General features: G+C 40.0%; 2 protein-coding genes across 5 annotated transcripts in view; one reads left to right on the top strand and one right to left on the bottom strand.

The window, feature by feature from the left end:
* Window positions 1-21,738, top strand: part of CYFIP1 (cytoplasmic FMR1 interacting protein 1) — a 93,515-nt gene that overhangs the window by 50,700 nt on the left and 21,077 nt on the right. For all 4 annotated transcript variants that reach the window (XM_054055712.1, XM_054055717.1, XM_054055707.1 and 1 more), the window contains exons 22-23: window positions 1,730-1,929; window positions 9,920-10,007. In XM_054055712.1, the coding sequence (XP_053911687.1) occupies window positions 1,730-1,929; window positions 9,920-10,007 (288 nt within the window). The remainder of the gene's footprint in view (window positions 1-1,729; window positions 1,930-9,919; window positions 10,008-21,738) is intronic.
* LOC128850780 (fibronectin type III domain-containing protein 9-like) lies at window positions 10,950-19,519 on the bottom strand. Its single transcript, XM_054055770.1, has 2 exons — window positions 19,219-19,519; window positions 10,950-16,508 (listed from the first exon to the last, which is right to left on the bottom strand). Exon 2 carries the CDS (start codon window positions 16,370-16,372, stop codon window positions 15,701-15,703), a length of 672 nt encoding a protein of 223 aa, XP_053911745.1. The 5' UTR covers window positions 16,373-16,508; window positions 19,219-19,519; the 3' UTR covers window positions 10,950-15,700.

Raw genomic sequence — 21,738 nt, 5'->3', positions numbered from 1 at the left:
AAAATGACTTTATTTACCGAGGCAGCTTGGTTTTGTAGCATGACAAAAATAATTGTTTCGTGGAGGAACGAGATCTGACTTGTGCCTGTGGAAGAAGAGCATCTGTGCAATATTGAGTTGTCTTTTTGAGTTATTTTCATGATTAAAATGTTAAAAAGCCTAAGTCTATTTCCGGATGGCATTAATTTGACAAGTAAATATGCAGTCAACAAGAAAAGTATCAAACGCATTGAGTTCTGCTGGAGTGAATAAAAAATAAAAAGTTATGTGAGAAAATTTACCATTGGGCTTTTCACAATAAGTTTTTTACCAGTGGTATTTTGTGAAGCAGTTAATATCTTGATTTAATGTCATTCTTTACTGAAGATAAATCAAATACCGAGACCATAGAGCCTCTTGACTTTTCTGCACTTGGATGTTCTAGCCTTTCAATTATTGGAATGTAGTTTTTCTTTATTATGTGCAGGATTTTCTTAGTGGCTAAGTGGACAGAAATGGTTAATGATGTGGTTTTTTTGGTCACAGGTTCTCACTCTTTCTTGAGTTAGAAGGTGGAAGGGCTAAGGTGTCATCCCTGCACCGAGCTCCTATTTTTTTTCCCGCTTCTTTTGTTTTATGCAAAAAAATTTCTGCTGAAAACTATTTGATTTCCTTAGTGAGAAACTGATACTAATAGCTTAACTCATCAGTAATTTCTGCTGTGTTTCAAGCTAAGTAAATTAAATGCAGATAATTTTTGAAAGACTGAGCATCTTTTTTCCCCTTGAATTAGACTTAATACTGTAATAACAATCGTAGTGGTTCCTTTTCCTTAAAGTAACTGTTACTCACAGTTCTGAAAATCCTCTGAAGCATGGAGCAATTAAATCTGACAGCACTGTGTGGGAAGATGACCAGTAGTTTGATGCACAGCCAAACAAGGCTTCTGAACGTTCATTCACTAGGTCATTTGCGCAACATTCTTTAAAATCAATGCTTGGGTTTTTTTGGAGTGAAAGAGTGTGCTCGTGTTTGGTGTTTTCAGTGTCTGACGTCAGAGATGGATTTACTTTTACATTTACTTTTACATTTAATATACTTTATGAAAGTGCCAGAAACCATAATGTAAATTTGTTGTCAAGAGGGGAAACATTATGAAAGGCAACGCTCATCTGTAGTTGTGTAGTCTGCAGCCAGTGATTTTCTGGATACCTTCACAATGTTTTAAAATATCTAGGCAGGTCTTTCATTGCATCTTAGCACATTCTTCCATGGACTAAATCTTCAGAAGGCTTTATGGTAAATGTAAATTATTCCTACCAGTACTGCTATTAAAGTTAGTTCACCAGTTGCCCTATAGAGCAAAAATTACTTTGTGATACCTTGTAAAGCAGGAAATCCAGAAGATGCTTCTTGGCCTGTGTTTGACCTCATTTAAATATTGAAGTTTTAACTTTTCCTCAATGGAAAAAAAGTTGGCGCAGATCAGTGTTTGAGACCAGTCTGCAGTGTGGATGGATTTTAATGAATACCCTTAAACTTTCAGAAGGCCTTGGTGGGAGATAGCTACAAACAGTTCCAAGAACACTGATTCTTTTCAGCCCTTATCATTAGGGCTTAGGGGAGAAGTCAGCTGTTCATTTTGACTTCTTTATAGTCTTCTATTTGGCCAAGGTTATTTATGTGCTTTGTTGAGTTTCTTCACTTTATTAAACACACTGCCCACTTTCTTTTCTGTTGTGTTTTGTAGGAGCTGGATGGCTTAATAGAGATAAACAAAATGACTCACAAGCTTCTGAGTAGATATATGACCTTGGACAGCTTTGATGCCATGTTCAGAGAAGCCAATCACAATGTGTCTGCCCCATATGGAAGAATCACTCTTCATGTCTTTTGGGAACTCAATTATGATTTCCTTCCAAACTACTGCTACAATGGATCCACCAACAGGTTAGCATGGCAGCCTTTTGTTTGCAGCAATTCTTCTACAACCTTCCTGCAATTTCTTTCCTCCCGAGTGCTGACAAGTCCTTCTCTATTCATTTAGTGTGTTTTCCACTCCTAATACTTTACTTGAAATGAAGCAGCATGAGTCATTTTACTAAGTACTGTGAAATGTGTGAAAGCCTGTTATTTGTCCACAATAAGTAAAATGTAACTGCAGCATCCAAATTCTGACATTTTAATGGCTTAGCTATCATATGTTGAAAAATAAAGTGTGTCTAAAAATACTGCAAAGTGCGTATCAGGGAGATATTTTGGTAAACTGGATTCTCAGCTGTGCGACAACGAAATAAATTTATATTCCTGATTCTATGTTAATGTGAAGAAAAGGATTGTTTACTGGAGAATGGACGGGTTCACTACAACTATAGTTGCAGCCTCTAGAGAGTGAATAATGGAAAGACAAAGGTGGGATCTAAAGTTTGAATGAGTGAAAGTCACAGTGCTTGGGACTTCGCATTTCTGGGCTTCCTGCTTATGTGCTGTTTTTAGGATTTGTGTTGCTTTTAGCCTTTACTCAGGGTTTGGTTAAAACTGTTAAGCAACAGTAAAATGATACTGAATATTGAGCTGTAGGAAGAGATTGAAGCCTGTTCTCTTCTTTCACTGTCTCCTTGGGAAGCTTTCCCTGTCTGACATCTTCTGTGATGGTTATGTTATGTTTTAGATTCAAGATTCTTTCTGTGCAAGTGTGTTTTTTTGTGGTTAAGTTTTAGTCAGGAAACTTCTGTTGCATAAAACTGTCTGCACAGGAGAGTTGAATATATTTCTGAGGAAGCTCCTGTGCAGTTGATATATCTGGGGATCAATATTGGAATTTTCAGAGTGATGCATTAATAGTCACATAAGCGTATTATTAAAAGAACAAACCTATGCAGTGCTACAGACTAGGGGAAGTGGCTAGAAAGCTGCCTGGAGGAGAAGGACCTCTGGGTGTTGATTGACAGCCGACTGAACATGAGCCAGCAGTGTGCCCAGGTGGCCAAGAAGGCCAACGGCATCTTGGCTTGTATCAGAAACGGTGTGACCAGCAGGTCCAGGGAGGTTATTCTGCCCTCTGTACTCGGCACTGGTGAGGCCGCACCTTGAATACTGTGTTTCATTCTGGGTCCCTCCCTACAAGAAGGATGTTGAGGCTCTGGAGCATGTCCAGAGAAGAGCAACGAAGCTGTTGAGGGGGCTGGAGAGGGAACTGGGGTTATTTAGCCTTGAGAAGAGGAGGCTGAGGGTAGACCTTATTGCTTTCTACAACTGCCTGAAAGGACATTGCAGAGAGGAGGGTGCTGGTCTCCCAAATGACAGGGGACAGGACAAGGGGGAATGGCCTCAAGCTGCACCAGGGGAGGTTCAGACGGATATTGGGAAGAAATTTTTCACAGAGAGGGTCATTGGGCACTGGCAGAGGCTGCCCAGGGAGGCGGTTGTGTCACCATCCCTGGAAGTATTTAAAAGATGGGTAGATGAGGTGCTCAGGGACATGGATTAGTGGCAGATAGGAATGATTGGACTCGATGATCTAAGGGGTCTTTTCCAACCTAGTGATTTTATGAAAAAAAAAAAAAGAAAATCTTGATGAAATGCTAATCCTTCATATGTCAGTTTTAATGAAAGGCATTCACTAGTTCTTGTAACAATTCAGTCTGCGTTCATTCTGGCTATAAAGACTGCCATATTGCAGCCTCCAGTACTTGGGAAACAAACAGCGAATGCCAAAGGACGCTAGCAGCATCCTGTAGGACTGTTGCTTATCTGTTTAAAAACTGTACGCATGAATTGAGTTAGACTGATCCTCAAGCTTGTTGGGTAATTAATTCAGGGTAGTTGAAAAGATGATAAAGGGACCCAGCTCTTAGTCAGCATGTGTGTATCATGTGTCCAGTTTCATCACAGACTTCCTTTGGTTTCAGTCAAAAACAGCAGTGTGAAGAGAATTAATATGTGCCCATGCTATACGGTGCCCGTTAGGCAAAGGGGAGTTTCTAGACCTTTTATAGTTCTTAAGTGCATTCATTATGTCTATTGGTGCCTTGCCGTTAGCATGAACCTTAAATTAATGAGCTGTCTGTATTCAAGTGTGCAGGTTATTGTGTGCAAATACAGTGGAGGAGTTCTGTGGGAGCTGCTAGTTTAATTCTTTACTCTTGATAAGTAATGACTTGCGTGAAAGCTACATGTAAACAAGGGGAGAAAATTAACAACGAAAGGCTGGGAGAAAGACAAATAAGTATGACGAAAGCAGAGATACTGCTTGGATGTAGAGCTCCCAGGAAATATGCCTTTTACTAGTTAGACCACAGCCTAGGTATACAGGTCCTTCCTTTAATGTTAGTGTTATGGTCAGATTCACTTGTACCCAGCACCTTTCGAAGCTCTTTTTCCAGGAATACTTGAACGTGATGATTTCAAACATTTGTTTAGAGAGGTCAAGTGTTTAGAAACCCTGCAGGTTTGGTTCAAAGGCTGAGGCTGTTCACAGAGAAGCATTGAAACATGTTGCATATTTAATTGTTTGGGACTTGGGGATTTTTGTTATGTCTGATAATGTACTGAGATTAAACACTGAGGCTGTATTAAAAGATTTAGCAATTTAATAATTGCAGTTGCCAATTTTCTGAAATTTAGTCTCGTTAGTGCTGGCCAGCTGCTCAGCTGTATCCAGACTTGGGCCCCACAGTTTGTGGAGAATGAATGGGGAGATCAGTGAGAGAACCTGTGCAGATGGTCATTAGCAGTGAAATCCAGGGGTGTTTTTAATCTGCTTGTTGATGATCAGGAAAAAAGGGAACAAACTTTTGGATAATGGCATGAGCATATGAACTGCAGGTGAGGTCTGAGCCCTCTCTAGTCCAGTGTCCTGAGACTGGGAGCAGCCATGCAGAGGCCAAGTATGAAAACAAGGAAGGCTTCTGGTGATTTTTTTTTTCCCCAGGAAATGTGCCAGTCTTTATCAATGATCAGGTGTTTCTGTAGAGCAAAAACAGTGACATATTAATTCATTACTGGCCATTTACATGGGGTTTTTTTGCCTATTGCTTTGTCCAGTCCTTTTCTTAAAGCTGTGTTTGGCATTCATGGTGTGCTGTAGTTGAGGAGTCTGCAGTGAAGCTGTGGGTTGCATGAAATAGTATCTCTTTTGGTTTGCTCTCAAGCTGTTGCCTGCAAGTTCTTATGCGGAGTGAACAGCCATTTCCCACTTGTTGTCTTTTCAGCGCTCTCATGTTGGCCTTCGGTTGCATGTTTTTCCAAGCCAAAGGTCTTTCCATACCAGGAGTCTTTGTCATGCTTGTGCCTGTTTGTATTTTTTTTCCCCCCACTCATATCTTTGTGGAGTTAGGAGGACTGAAGTTGGCTAGAGGATTCAAATTGTAGGATCATATAATGGTTTGGGTTGGAAGGGACCTTAAAGATCAATTACTTCCAACTACCCCATAATGGGCTGGGACTTGTCCCACTAGACCAGGCTGCTCAAGGCTCTCATCCAGCCTGAACTTGAACACTTCCAGGGATGGGGCAGCCACAGCTTCCCTGGGCAACGTGTTCCAGTATCTTGCCACTCTCGCTGTGAAGAATTTCTTCCTAATGTCTAATCTAAATCTTCCCCCTTCTGATTTAAAGCCATTCCCCCTCATCCTATCACTACGTGCCCTTTTAAGAAGTCCCTTCCCAGCTTTCCTGTAGCCCCCATCAGGTACTTGGAGGCCACTATAAGGTCTCCCTGGAGCCTTCTCTTCTCCAGGCTGAACAACCCCAACTCTCTCAGCCTGTCCTCCTAGCTGATGTGCTCCATCCCTCTGGTCATCTTTGTGTGGCCCTCCTCTGGACCCGTTCCAACAGTTCCATATCCTTCTTATGTTGGGGGTTCCAGAACTGAACATGATACTCCAGGTGGGGTCTCACAAGAGCAGAGCAGAGGGGGAGAATCCCCTCCCTCGCCCTGCTGGCTACGCTTCTTTTGGTGCCGCCCAGGATATGGTTTGCCTTCTGGGCTGTGAGCATACATTGCTGGCTCATGTCGAGCTTTTCATCGACCAGCACCCGCAAGTCCTTCTCTGCAGGGCTGCTCTCAGTCATGTCAGCCCCCATCCTGTATCGAGACCACAGGTTGCCCCAACCCATGCGTAGGACCTTGCACTTGACCTTGTTGAACCTTATGAGGTTCACAGAGGCCTACCTTTACAGCTTGACACAAAGGCAAGTTCCAGGCGTTTGTTCTTTGTTCCTTTTCCACTATCTGTAGTGTTCCTTATTTTTTTTAGTAATTCTAAGCTGATGGCATGTTTTGTATTTAGGGCTAGCAGAGAGGCAAGTGTGAGACAGCCTAAACATTTATTTGGATTGAGGCTTTTCTGTGCTTTCTTGTCACAAATGATAGAAGGTTCCTGAGTAGTCAGGTTTGTAGCTCCATCTCCTCTCAACACATTATCCAAATCTGTATTTTCTGCTAAAAATTCATGTCTGTAGCACTTTTCCAAATGCAGTATGACATATTTCTTCTGAGGATACAGAGTTATCACAGAATGAACCAAAAGACCAGCTTTTTATTTTTCAGTCTTCCTGCCTTCCTTTCTTGAGCCCGTGTCTCTCTCGTACTGCTTTCTTTTCACAAGAGAGCAGCTGTATCTTCTTGTGTTGTGTATACTCTATAATAGTCACTGCTCAGAAAAAAATTCAGCCATTTCAGGCACTGCTGGAGCAAACCTGAATAGCGGTACGATAGTGAAAATACCTAGTTTCTGCTACAAAAACCCAAATATAGGCTAATGCAAAGTAGGGGTGACTGTAGTCAAATACTCCCATAAAATTTGACAACAAGCACCTTATCTTCCCCAACCTGGAAAAGAAAACCAACCCGAACTAGTCTTTCTGCCAAGAGGAAAGGTGATAGCAATGGATTGGTAGATATCTGTTGCTATTTCATGCTGTTTCATCTGCCATTTCCTCACACTTCAGTTTATAGCCCCGTGTTCTCTCTGTCTTGACATTAATGTTCAAGAAGGGTGAGTTAGTTCTAGCATTCGCTGAGAGAGGAGGTGTAGAGCTACCCTTTGATCTGGTAGACAGGATAGGCAAATTTGAGAAGGCTGGAAGTTGAAAGGGTTTATACCAATTAGACAGGGAGGTGCAGAGGGATAATTTCTCTATGAGCAGGGGAGGAGGATTGTGGTGCTTTATTACTCTTGAGATGAAGCTCAGAAAGTTTATGAATGAGATTGTCTGTCTGTTCTGCTTCCTGCAGTAGCAAGGCAGCGGGCTCATTGACCAAAGTGGTTTCTTTCAAATTTCTCCTTATTTTCTTAAATAAATTATGGTGATTCTTCTCATAGAATCATTTAGGGTAGTTTATAAAGTGCTCACTATGAACTCCTTCCTGGTAGCTATCACAAAAACACTGATATAAAATTATTTGATCCCTAAAATACTTTGGGGTTCGTGTTGTCCTTAGCAATCACTGTTGCAAAGCTTTGGTAAGCCAGCAGGCTTTCATCTGCTTAATCTACTTTGACTGCTTACAAGCTGTGTTGATTAAAATGGATAAATTGCTGTGAGATCATCAACACTGATTAAAAATGAAAAGAACTGATATCTTGGATTATGCCAAAGCCTGTATCCAGCAGTATCTGAAGGAAAGTAAAAATGTGCCTGGGTTTAGCACTGATATTCAAAGAGCTTCAGTCCTTCAAAGAGATGTTTCTGTGTCTTGGAGGAGGAGGAAGAGGAAACCAACCTGCTGGATGCCAAAAAAAAAGAAGCACACACATTGAAAAAGTTTGAAGAATAGCAGATGATGCTGAACTGTAGAAGTTTCTTATAGCCTTTTGTTTTGAGAGTAGGTATCTCTAATATTTATCTGAATGATATATTGGGATTAGTCATGTACCTCCTAGAATGATGCGGTCTCTTTTCCGTGTTTTATCCTTACTATGTAGCCATAGCTCTGGTGTAAGATACCAAGTGGCTGTATCTCTTGTTCCTACTTAGTTTTATTAATGTTTTTCTTTCTCTCTTGGCGTCTTTCCCCCATGTCCCTCAAGAAAGCATAAAGGATACTTGCTTCAAGTCTTTGAGAAACCTTTAAGTTTATTTTAGAATCTTAGAATCATAGAATGATTTGGATTGGAAGGGACCTTAAAGACCATCCAATTCCACCCCTCTGCCATAGGCAGGGACACCTCCAACCAGACCAGGCTGCTCAAGGCCCCATCCAACCTGGCCTTGAACACCTCCAGGGATGGAGCAGCCACAACTTCCCTGGGCAACCTGTGCCAGTGTCTCACCACCCTCATTGTGGAGAATTTCTTCCTAATGTCTAATCTAAACCTTCCCCCTTCTGATTTTAAGCCGTTCCCCCTTGTCCTATCACTACCTGCCTTTGTAATAATTCCCTCCCCAACTTTCCTCTATGCCCCTTCAGGTACTTGAAGGCCACTATAAGGTCTCCATGGAGTCTTCACTTCTCAAGCTGAACAACCCAAACTCTCTCAGCCTATCCTCCTAGCAGAGGTGCTCCATTGCTCTGATCATCTTAATGGCCCTCCTATGGACCTGTTCCAACAGTTCCATACTCTTCTTGGAGTTTCCAAAACTGAACATGATGCTCCAGGTGGGGTCTCACAAGAGCAAAGCAGAGAGGGAGAATCCCCTCCCTCGCCCTGCTGGCCACGCTTCTTTTGATGCAGCCCAGGATACGGTTTGCCTTCTGGGCTGTGAGCGCACATTGCTGGCTCACGTTGAGCTTCTCATCAATCAGCCCCCTTCAGAATTGCTACAATTCTAAATCATTAGAGTTGGACAGACCCCCAAGAATGCAGAGGAGCACTGGGAAACACACAAGAGTTACTTGTTTTTGTGCAGAGCTAATGAAACTTAGAGACTGTGTCTCAAAATTTCTGAGGCTGTGATTTCTTCTCAGTCCAAGTACAATCTGACTGGTTGGCTCACAGCTACTAGTAACACTGTAGTTCAAATATATTCATAATACTGTTCTGGAAAGAAAAAGAAGAGTGGGTACAGCTTTCCAAGTCATGGCATGCACCCACATTTATATTCTGAAATACGCTTTTCTTTGCAAGGGTTTTAATTTAGTGATAATTTATCAGCTTTTGTCCAATATGACTACACGCTGAAACTCAGTCTTATCTCAAATGACATGATACCTCTTTTGATTTCTTTCATTTTAGAGATTTTCTTAGGGCTTGAAAATTGATGTCAGTTTAAAAAGGAGTACGGTTTGTAGAGAAAGGAGGGAAAATAGAGTAATCACTGGGACTTGTCATATGTAGCAGATTATTTTGCATTCCATCAACATCTCCAGTAAACTTGTTAATGAAGCATCTGTGCAGACAGCACAATCTACAAAGTTAAATCTCAATGTATTTTGTATTGGTACATACACTAAAGTATGATCAAACTTTTGAAATGTGGATTTTGCTGCAAGGATTACACCCTTCCTCGTGACTTTTTGTTTTTAAAGATATTAACCTAAAGTATTTCTCCTGATGTGAGTTACTTTGCAGGGAGCACCTCCACAGCGTTAAAGTAGAAATGTCATGTTCTTCTTTGAAGGTGTAATTCACTCTCAAGGACTTGATTTTGGAAGCACAAGGACCAACTTCTCTCTGAGAGGCTCTTGCTACTTTGTTAGTTGCTTCTTTTCTTGCTAGGCTGGGCTAGAGTAGACGTAAGACATATTTTGGGACCCTGCACACCACTGGAAGAACAGGGTCCCAGTAGGTGATGGAGAACTGCTCTGTGATTTGGGTCCAGGCTTTTGGGCAATGCAGGCTGTATGCTTCCCTGATTTCAACTTGGGCTGAAAGGCTCCCAGTCCAGCTTTGATTTTACATGTAGGCAAAAGCAGTGTTACAGCAGTAGGTGCCTTAGGTGCACACCTACTAACCTATGTATAATTAATGAATTCTTTCTGTTGTTTTTATAGATTTGTTCGGACCGTGCTACCATTTTCTCAAGAGTTTCAGAGAGATAAGCAGCCTAATGCACAGCCACAGTATCTCTATGGATCAAAGGTTGGATTTAATTCGCTTTCTATTTATGGTTTACTAAGGTTTGAAGGTATTTTTTTTAATTATAGAAATAATGGAATACGTAAGTCACTAAAAATGGATTCAAATATGTTTTGCGAGTATTTTAAATTCAACATACACCTTTTTTCAGACTTTGCTGTGAAGCTTACCATATGTTTCAGCCAAAAGTGCAAGTGGTTAGACTGATGGTTAGTCTTCTCTGACATAGCTAAAAATAAGTTCTTCTTTCAACCCCCTTGCATTGCACAGTTGCTTATGGTGGCAGAGCAGAATCAAAGAAGAGATTAATTAGTCATCTGGTGAAGTGAGAACAAGAGCCCATCTTGAGTGCAGCTGCTCCCTTGTTACAGTGATGACAACTATGGTGGCAGGAGAAAAGGGAACAGATAGGAAAAACTGCTTCAGGTGTTATCTGACTTAAAAGGAATATAGATTCTGATCATCCTAAACTATTGGATACCAAATTACTTAAAGTATTTAAAAAAAACTGTAGTATTTCTTTGGCATCTTCAACCTAAGGACCTCAAATTGTGATGAACTTGGCCTTCTGGCCATCTGATCTCCTGTAGTTTCATCATCTTTCTTGCTTTGCAAATTAGGAGTGTCTTGAAGGTTTATACAAGTTTTCAGTTGAATTGTACATGATAATGCAGTCACGTACTCTGTGGGTTAAGGCAATGCCTCATACTGAGGCTGGAAAAGAGCTTATGTTGAAAGAGTACTTGACACAAGAAAGTAGTGGTGGGCTTTTGTGGAGCTATGAAGTGAGGAAAGTTAGCCGGTATTTGCAGGACGGATGCTATGCTCGTGTGTGCAGTATTGTATGTTGGAAGGATAGGTTTATTCACCCTGATCTCTGCAGATTTCTTACCCTTCAGAGTTATTACCTGAGTCTTAATGACAGTTAAAGGCATAGCACATTAACATATATCTGCATTTTTAATATTCAGTCAGAAATATTGATCTACATCCAACAGTGGTAAAACCCAGCAGTGATATCTTCAGCAAATCATTTGAGAATATTTAACAAGATGTCACTCGTAATTCTGCGTTGTTTTCTTGAATATCAGGGAGGCAAGATGAAAGTATGGAAAACACAACCAAAAGTATAAGGATTAAATCAGAGGATTGTTAACTAAAAAAACAGTTGTACTCAATTATTCTTGTAATTTATACAAGTACACTGTGTCATTTTCACATCTAGCTGTGTTCGTTATCTAGCTCCTACTTAAACATGAGCATGGTTAGTCCTTATCTTACTGTTATTTTCTGCACATCATATCCTATTTATATTGTGCAATCTCTGTGAAGATATTTGCACAGCCAGCTAGCTTTTGAGAGCTGAAGAGACAGCTCATAAGTTACAAATTTCAGTCCTAATATATCTGCTGCATTTTAAAACGTTGATGCTTTTAAAATGTAAAGGAGATGGAAAAGGATTCCTGTCTTTAATGTGGAATATAATAGCTGATTATCTGGTACCATGAATAGTATTTTCTACAAGATGGAACAGTAAATTATAGGAAAGTGGGATTTTCCTCCATTAGAGTTATTGTGTTCCTTACTATTTTAGGAGTTCGCCAGATGCAGTGTAAAGAGCAAAAAGCCCACTGAATTTAGTAGGTATTGCTAACTTAATTTAGCTAAGTAATGATACAGTGAGGTGAGTGACAGAGGATTAACTCGTGAATGCTTTTCTTTATCAGTTAGGTTACATTGTTAAAATGAGTTTAGTGATCTTTACTATACATTTTCAGAAAACTGATTATTTTTCTGTATAAGACAGGAGCAATTGAGGGAGCTCTTATATGCATTTCTGGAGCAAGTTGCATAACAAGGTGTGCCTAGATTAGCAAATATTTCTGAGTCTGAGTCTATTTTCATTCTTGAGTCTAATGTATTTTGGAATTGAGGATATCTGTGTGGAATTTTAGGAGAACATTTCTACTGTATATAGCAAGTAACAGATTACCAGCAAGTAACAGCTGGTAATTCTAACCTGATAGAGCCTACACATTCTAGCATGTGATATAATTGCATGATAGTATTCTGTGTACTGTATAGCTAGGCTTGTCACAGAACACATCCTTATTTGGGTGCTTTAATGGTTATATATTGTTGAATTGTCTCCTGCCTGGGTAATAGTGGGGTATAGATTAGCTATGTATTTTTTACTTTTTTGTCTTTTTTTATTTCTTCAACTACTCAATATATTTGGAGTGATCATAAAGCCAAGGAATATAGAATCATAGTATGGTTTGGGTTGGAAGCTACCTTAAAGGTCGTCCAGTTCCAACTCCCCTTCCATGGGCAGGAACACCTTCAGTTAGGTGAGGTTGCTCAGAGCCTCATCCAACTTGGTCTTGAACAACTACAGGGATTAGGCAAGCACTACTTCTCCGGGCAACCTGTTCCAGTGCCTCACCACCCTCACAGTAAAAAAATTCACCCTAATACTTAATCTAAATCTTCCCTCTTTCAGCTTAAAGCCATTACCCCTCATCCCATCACTACATGCCCTGATAAAGAGTCCCTCCTTTTTATTTTCCTTATTGAACTTTGTTGTTGGTTGGGTATTGTTTTTTTGGGGGGTTGTTTGGATTCAGTTTTTTGGTTTAGTTTTCTATGGGCAACCCATGGTATTAATTTAGGTCAAGACAAGAGCATTGTGGTTTCTTGTGCGTGTGTACTTATACACACTCATACTTGCATGCGTTGGACTGTAAGGGCTAAACATTTTCTGTGCAGAAGCTTTTCGCAAACAATGTGCTCACTTAAGAGCAATTAAAGAAATTTTTAGTTTTGATCTCAAAATGTTCACAGATATTTCTAAATTAATCAAAGCATTTGGTCTATAGTAGTGTATATTGATGCTTAGGATACACAGTTGTGTCCACTTTCTCTGTTGCATTTGAAGTTTTTTGAGCAGTACCTTCATCCAGTTAAACAGAAACCCCCAGATACAACTTGCTTCACCTGCTGATGTGGGAGCAGAGCTGCCAGGTGGGAAGGAGCCAGTCTGCAAAAGTTCATTAACCTTTTAAGTGAGCTGGAGTATTTAAAAGCTCATCTAGCATGGTCATTGCAATCCTTTTGCTCAGACGAAGTGTGTGTAGGGTTAATGAAATGAATGTTAGCAGATTCAAATGGGCTGGTTGAATAAAATACTTAATAATGTACATACCAGAAAGAGACTCTTCTGGGGATTTGAAACCAACTTTGCACATTAATGAAGTATTTGGTTTTATAGAGATTGTGCAGACCAGAATTTAAGAGCTCTTTCTGGCTTGTACAGCATTTTTCAAAGATTTTCATGTTTGTATGTCTTCTGCATTTTGTAGATGCTAATTTATTTGTTCTGTGAAAAAGAAGCCCTTTGGAAATTACTTCTCAGTGTGAATATAATGATTTCTTACCTGGTGCAGGTGCACAAATCAGTATCAGTTTGCAGTATGATGCATCTTGTTATCAGTTTAATAATCACTTGGAATGTTTGCCTCTTACTAAGTCACTGTTAAAACTGGACAGTGAAATACCAAAACACAGAACTGTCAGAATGAACCTGAATTAATCTGTAATAAAACTTTCTGTGCAGGAGACAAAGAGTCATGTAGCTCTGTGAGAGTATGTGATGACATGAGTTCTTCAAAACTAGTGCAGAAGTCAGATGACAGTACCTATGCATCACTCATTTGCGGCAGGTGTGAGATATCCACTACTCATGAGGCGATGTAGATGTTTATCTAAGTAGTGCATAGTAAACTCCTTGGGTGGAATGGTTTTATATTTAGATAAGGGAAATCCTATTCCTGGCAGCGCTTCCCTGCTAACTCCTTGCTTTCTCAATCTGACATACACATATGTCTTTTTGTATATATGTGTCTGTGTATAAATATTAAAATTCAGTAGGTGAATTGCCTCAAAACTGCTTGAGGATTGAACTGCTCCTTGTTCTCAGTATGGTTTTTATATATATGTGTGTTTAACGTGTAAATATTTGTAAATATATGTATTGGACTGCCTTAAAACACACATAAAGAAACAGAGATGCAAGAAAGTAAACAGGTCACGGGCTCAAGATGTTGGCAGAGATGAGAATGTCTCTTGGTTCTGTCCCTTTAACATTAAAATCATGTTTTATCTCTTTGATGAAATCCTAGTGAGAGAAGTGTTACTGTTAAATGGATCACAAGATCATTTTGAAGCATTTTTTTCCTGTCCCTGCTACCTAGCTGCCCCTTTTTGGCAGTAAACTTGTGGTATGGGCTTCATGCTCTGAAGACAGTTTTTTAGTGCCTGTTTCATGAAACACTGTTTGAAACAGCAGAAAATTGTTGTCTTCTTCACAGTTTATTTAAGGCTGCTGTGTAAGACAAAGTAAAATGTGTCAGCTGGAGGAAATGCTATGTAGGGGATAGAGAACATGCTAGTGCTAACTTAACATGATAAAACCACATTTTGAAGTGTTTATTAAAAGTAATGTGGTCCCCTATTCAGCCTGTGTTTCTGCGTGTCATACCTATCCTAGTAGGAAAAATTAAAGATGACACATTAAACTTATGCCAGCTCCTGTCTTCCTAGCAATATGGGAGCTGACGTCTTTCACAAGCTGTGGGAAATGTTGTCAAAATACGGTAAGAGAAAAGACCCACTGCCTGCTGTGAAATATTCATCGGGTGCTCCTTTGCCAAAATTGTACATCACCTCAGCTTCCAGGGCATGGTGGAAAGGGATGGCAGCTGCCCAGCCAGCGGTTCCCTAGGCTTTACTGGTAAAACTAAGCTGCATCAACAAGAGCTGACTTTATGCGTACGTTCTGAAGTTTAAAATGCCTTCAGTCTTAGTGTATCTTTTTTTTAGACATACCACACTATACAGCAATACTAAGATTTATTATGTTTTTAGGAACACAAATGCACTTGAGAGATTTAAAACAGGATGACTTATACACATAAGCCAGACAAGATGCGTCATGTTGTGAGGGTGAAGAGATTTCTGTCCAGAGTGCCTTTCTTTGCACTTTATCGTGAAGCGCAAGGCAGATTGAGAGGATCTGCAGATTTGATTGTTACAAAAATAAAATATATTTCGGCGTGGTTTCACTTTGCCCCTTCATCACACAAAACGTACTGTGCAGTTGGATAGAGATTTGCAGCTGGTGAATGAGTTTTATCATTAAAACTGAAAGGGAAAGAGAAAAAGAAGGGCCTGGAGTTGCTTCTCTCAACTCCTTTTCCTTTACAGGATGTCACTCGCTTGCGGAGCAGAAGGTGGTTTGTGGTGGGTACAGAAGAATGCAAAATATAATAACGCAGGGTATTTCCTTAGTCTCATTAGCAGTGTCCTTGCAGAGTTGCTATCTTGCTCTTTTATATATACGAAAGAAAAGCAACCCCAGAAATCCCCTCAGAATATAAACTGATTATTTGCTATATGCTTAATTTTTTAATAACAGGGTGTGGCTGAAGTGCTCACTTCTTGGGAATCTGATTCTTTGCCTCTGAGTACCTCTGGCTGCATATAGGCTGTTGGAAAGGGATGTGACGCCAGAGGTACAGCTGGTAGCGCTACAGTGAACAGTTGGAGCTCCCCATGGTGAGCGCTGACAACGCATGTGATGTGTTTGAAGCAGCTCGGATGTTGTGTGTTGTAAAAATCTTCTTGATGAAAGGTTTCTAATTTATAGCAGAGCATTGTTCTGTTGTTGGCACTCGTTCCAGGCTTTTGGAAGTCAGCATGACGGGCTCCTTGCAGGCTGAGGGATTCTCAATGATTGTGGCCAACTGGATGCCACCTGGGTGCTTTTCCTCTATGTCCTGTGTCAGTTGACCCTGACTGCTGAACTCCTGTGAGACATGTGCCGTGCTTTTGGTCCACACCTTCCTGTGGTCTTGTTCGGAGGTCCCGTTTTGCCCTTGCAAACGCTCACGTCTCCTGCGGCACAGGAGGTGCAAACAGCCGTATAGGAGGATTGCAGCGATGATGAGGAGCAGGACACTGCTGGTGAGCCAGATGCCTAGTGCCAGCTCTTTCTTGGTGTTGCTCGCAGATGCTGGGTCTTGTTCCAGCGTGTTGAAAACTCTGCACTGGTCACTGGAGGGATTGGCAGACTGGCAGGTCACGCACACGATGTATGTTGTCAGTGGAGTCAGGTTTTCAACGACAAAGGAGGAGCGACTGGTGGGCACTCTCTCTTCCTTTTGAAAGCTCTTTCTCGAGTAACTCGATAGCATATTGTTCCAGTTAGGGTGGTACATGACACTGTAGAAGCTATCGGCACAACTGGCCATTTTTGGCCAAATTACCATTGCCGTGTTTCCTGTGATGTTTTGGACAATTATTCCCATTGGAATGTTGTTTAGGTAGGTTTTTTTTCTCTCACGATGCTGATCTCGCTGTGGAAAGGGGATGTGTCTGTTTGCTAGGGAGGTAACTGAGAAGGTGCAGCACTGGAGATGTTGTGTGGATCTTAATCGTAGTGCTCTGTAATTTAGGAAAGGAGTTTATTAGGAAACTATGCAGTTATCGTTAGTACTGCTGCTTCAAAGGGAGAGCGAGCAGTTCATAAAGTTTGGGGTGTTTTAAACTTTGTTTTTTCCCAAGTGAAAGGCTAGATATGTGCCCATAGAAATTCAACTGGAGCTGCTGCCTGTCCAGGTGACCAGTTATATCTTATCTCCATGAGAGATGGTGTGTTTTTCAGGATTTGCAATTGAGGAACCACTTATTTTCACAGCTTTTTTTTTCAAATGACTGTGCTTGCAACAGGGAACAAGGGGATGCTGGCTCTTAACATCCTGTTCAAACTTTGCCCCTGTGTCAGCTTTGGTATACATGTTGCCCACATATTTGGGACTTTCCCTAAAACAAGGATAAGTTGTCTTAAGGAATTTGTGGATTGGTAACGTTAAGGGAAATAAAACCTCTTCAAGACTATCAAGGGGAGATATTAATATGCTTTGTATTGTACTTCTGAAATATATACATCTCCCACAGGGAAAAAGAAATGATCAGAAATTTACACAGATGTGTTAATAAATGTCTCTCTCCTTCAGAGCAATACTGGAGTTCTTTTTAATAGAAGTAATAGGGAAAAATAGGGAAATAGGAAAATTCTAATAGGGGAGAAAAAGCTTAATATTGAACATAATTTATACTATGAGTCAAACTTTATGGAAAAAAAATAGCATGTGTTCTAAGCTGAATTGAACCACTGTCTGGTTTGGGATTAAACTATAGACAGATTGACCATCCAACTATTTAACTCTACCTGTCACACAAAATATTTGCCCAATGAGTATGCTGATAAGTGGGGTTTGGTTTTCTCTCTAGTCTACGTATTTTGCATTTTATTTTACTATTTTGGTGTTTTCTGTAATCTCAAAGCTTGCTTTTGTGAGCAATGAATTTTCTTCTGTTAAGTAGCAAGTGAGGGGTAGGAGTGGATTTTTGGATCCACCAATCTTGATTTTTTCACTTTGCAGTTAATTAAAACCAAAACATTACATGGAAACATGACCAGATATTATTTTCTCTCCATTATCATTTTACATTAGTTTTTCATCCCCTGATATTCTTAATTTTTTGCTCGTGAATTAGCATATCCATAGCCACTGCTAGAGCAGCGGCTGTCATGATTGTACATTGGTGGCATCAAAACTGTAATATTTAATCTTGATGATAGTCAGACTCTTGGAAAAGCTTTCTCAAGCTAAGCAAGTTGGTAGAATACGGTATTCACTATAGCATAGTTTTTGGATAAATAGTTTTTTAAAAAACATAACTAATATTATTTTCTGTGCCAAATGATTGTATGTGGCTGCCCTGAACTAACACTCCTCCTCATAATAAAATGAACATTAGAAAACCTGCCAATATTTTGAGATTTTGAGTTTGTGTTAAAGAGTTTGTATATAGTGTAAGGAAAACATCTATTTTCTGCAATTTTCTAAATGCTTCTATTAAAGAATTCATTTCAGGACAAAAAATTTAGCTTCTGCTTTGGTCGACTTTTAATTAAAATTTTTATTTTATAGTAAAACAAGCCTTAATAACAGCCAGTGTATATTTTTGTTTGTTTGGTGTGGTCTTTTTCGGTTTTGCTGTTGTGAAAGGTAACTTTTGAAAAACAGCCTTCCTCAGCAATTTAAACTGATTCTCTTCTAGTTTAATAGTCAGCTTCTAGTGGCACTAGTATGAAAGTTTTTTCCACTGTGAAAGTTTCTTACTTTTTAAATGAACATCAATGCCCACAACAGTAACACTATGTTTCATTATTTAGGATTTTATTATAAAAATTACTTACTTTTCTTATGATCAAGTTTAAGATGTTAAATTTCCTGGCTAAATAACAATTTAAATGACTATTAAAAATTCTTCTGATGAAGAAAGCTTATAAGACTTGCTTATAACATACTCTGAAATCATTCAGTAATACTTCTGGGTTTTTTTATTCCAGATAGGAGGCTGGCAAAATATATATTATTTTAGTGGGATTTTGATAGTAACACTAATAGTAAGAAGTCTGTGGCTAATTATGTATTAAAATTGTTGCTCAAGGCTTTTAGATTATACTTATTGGGAAGTGGGAAGAAAAATATGTATGTTTATTTTCATTACAATGTAAAACCTTAGAGATGACTGATCTGGATAGATGCTGCCATTCTATTCATATGGTTAAGTGCACCCTTTTTGATACAACAATATAAAGGAAGTGAGTTTGCTATCAAATAACCTTATTAGACAGACACATTTTGGCATCTACCTAACTTCTGCAGGTATTAAAATTGGGTGCATTAGTAACATCAAAGTTTTTACTGGCTCACTTGTCTTCTCTTTAGCTGGTAGATCCCAATAGCTTAATATTATAGTTTCTTTTTTGTAGAGCACTTCCTAGCACAGTCTAGAAACAATAGTTTCTTATTCACAGCAATTTGTAAGTGGAGTGTTCAGATTTTAATTAAATAACAATACTACATTTCTGTTGTTAGAAAATAGCAGTTATTAGAAGACACAATTACTGACATGTAAATGTTTGAAAAAACAATTTGATATTTTAGAGATTATAAAGTCAGGACTTGCTGTCACTTCCTGACAGAAATTTCAGAACAGAATTTTCAGATAGTGATGCTGCTGCAAAAATGACATGAACACTAAATTTTATGCATCCTTTTTCACATGAATTATTTCCTACCTGGTCTCTGCTTGCCAGTTTGCTTTTTCTTCCCCTCAGATTCCCTGGACTGAATTCTCATTGCTTGGTGCTTTCAGTTTTTTTCTCCGATGCTGCTGGTGGCATGGTTTCTTTGTCTCTTCCACTTAAATTCATGCAAGAGCACATCTTGTCTAAAGGTGCTGTTGCCTTGCTTTTCAAAGAACATACAGGAGCAAAAACAATGTCTTTTCCTGCCTCTCTTGCTTGCCTCTCCTTGGATGGTGTGCTGCCTGAACATCCCTGTTATATGCTCTTGTGCGTGTACCAGTGATGCTGTGAGTGATTAATGTTAGCACTTTGATGACATCAGCAACTAGCAACTCTTTTTCTCCCTTTTTTTTTTTTTCTTCCTTCCCTCAATGTTAAGCAGGGAAGGGAGCAGGCATAGCTTAAAAAATAATGAACTCGCCCTTTCCTTCGCTCTCTCCACACCCTCATCCTTCCCTTTGTTAGTAGCTTCTTCCCCAAGCGTTTTATGCTTTTGTGCATCATGGGGGGGAAGTAGCAGTGGTGTGTGATGGTGTTTTCTGCATCCCTTGTCACGGTTCATAAAGCTCAGCTAATCCAGCATTTACAGGTGGACCATTTTGGCTACTTCCCCATAAGGGTTACATTAAATAAAGGTATATTTTTAAATGGACTGGCTTCTTATTCTTGTGTATTGGTGAGAGGATTGTTTTTTAAAATACTGAAATCATGTTTGCTTGCTTTTCTATGACAAATTTCTGCTCTGTGAAGAGGAGTTCCCTCCCTTCCACAGCAGTAAAATGCTTTAACCTGTTGTAGTAAAATTCTCCTTACATTCTAGCTGAAATAGATAGTTTGGACACATTTATTGTTGAGACTTAAATAATTGGAAACCTCAAAAGCGAAGGATGAAATCTCACCCTTTAGGGACAACTGTATAAATGCTTATCGGGACATTTGTCTGCACATATTTTCATAAAGTTTCATCAGTTCTTTTCCCAATTGATGTCCTAGACCCCTTTCTGTACGCGGAGAGCTACTCAAATGCAGACGTTGGACTAGAGGGATGGAGCTTTAGGCTGCCTGCCTGGTGGGATGAGTTTGGAGTACAGCCTTTTAGCCAGCTCCAGTCTAACAGCAGGACTGCGTCATATATTAGGAGTCTAATAATTAGCCAAGTATCTATTTTAGTTGAAGTACACAGAAAAGATGGGTGACTATTTGGAAACAGTCCTCCTCCACAGAATCAACACAAGCCCACAGTCCTTAGAACAGAGCGCTTCCCAGACTGACATACAGCTGAGGACAGGGGACCCTCCAGAGCAGGGTGACCTGCAGCAAGTTGCTCAAGGGCACGTCTGGTTGAGTGTTGAACATCTCCGGGGACAGAGACTCTCTCTGTTTGACTGCCCTCTTTCTGATGCTTAAATAGGATTTCCTGTTTGTGCCTGTTGCCCCTTGTCCTGACACTGGGCACTGCTTAGCAAGATTTGGCTCTGTTACTTTTACTCCTTCAATCAGTTGCTTCTGCACATGGATGTGATACCCCTGAGCCTTTTCTGGGCTGACCAGTCCCAGCTCTCTCAGCCTTTCCTCTTAGGAAGTATGCTCCAGTTCCTTAATCATCTTTGAGGCCCACTCCTGGACTCTCCCGTATGTCTCTCCATCTCTCTGCTATACTGGGGAGCCCACCACTGGACCCAGCAGTCCAGATGGGTCTCACTAGTGCTGAGTAGAGTGGACGAATCGCCTGCCTTGACCTGCTGGTGGTGCTCTGCCTGATGCAGCCCCACTGGCTGTTGGCTGCCTTTGCCACGAGGACAGGCTTGTGGTCAGCTGCTTATTCACCAAGACCCTCAAGACAAGAAAAACAAAAAGCCTCCCCAAACCCAACCTTCTGCAGCTCAGGCTGTCTTACTGTGTAGTTTCTTCACACAGATGGAGTCATAATTCCAGGCATGTAAAAAATATAACTAAATCTTCAAGTGAATTTCAGTACTGGCAACTTCTTGAGTTTTCACATTGCAGAAATAAATTGCTGGTTAAAGCTTTCTGTGATTGTAGAAGCGCGATAAAATTTATGTCTTTTTCCATGTATGTGTGAGTTAATAACATATGTGGGGTTTCTCACTTAGCACAGGAGGTACCTGCTTCAGAAAGTTGGATTTTGATCTCTAGTTCTCTTATGTTCTTTCTCGAGAGAGACCTTGGTGGTCTCTTCCGAGCCTGTTCTTTTGCATATTTCTTTCCATAATGCATCAATTTTTGACCCATGAAGGTTTGTGAAATACATCTAAGTCATCCACGGAAGATGGCCAAGGAGCGTTAACCTGTTGCCAGATCTGCATTTGCTATGTATCAGTCTAGAACATGATTTTTAAATTTCTAAGTCCACAGTTCAAAACATATTGGAAACTGGTGTTTATATAGAAATTTACAACATAAATCTTCTATCCTGGTCTCTTCTAAAGAGGATTTGTAAGTCCTCTTCTTTTATGAGACTAAAATCATTCAGGAGCTTGGTAGTTTCAT

Source organism: Cuculus canorus, chromosome 1 (genome assembly GCF_017976375.1).
Source record: "Cuculus canorus isolate bCucCan1 chromosome 1, bCucCan1.pri, whole genome shotgun sequence".
Lineage (NCBI taxonomy): Eukaryota > Metazoa > Chordata > Aves > Cuculiformes > Cuculidae > Cuculus > Cuculus canorus.
Note: the sequence above shows the minus strand (reverse complement) of the source record. Positions and strands in the feature narration are given on the sequence as shown.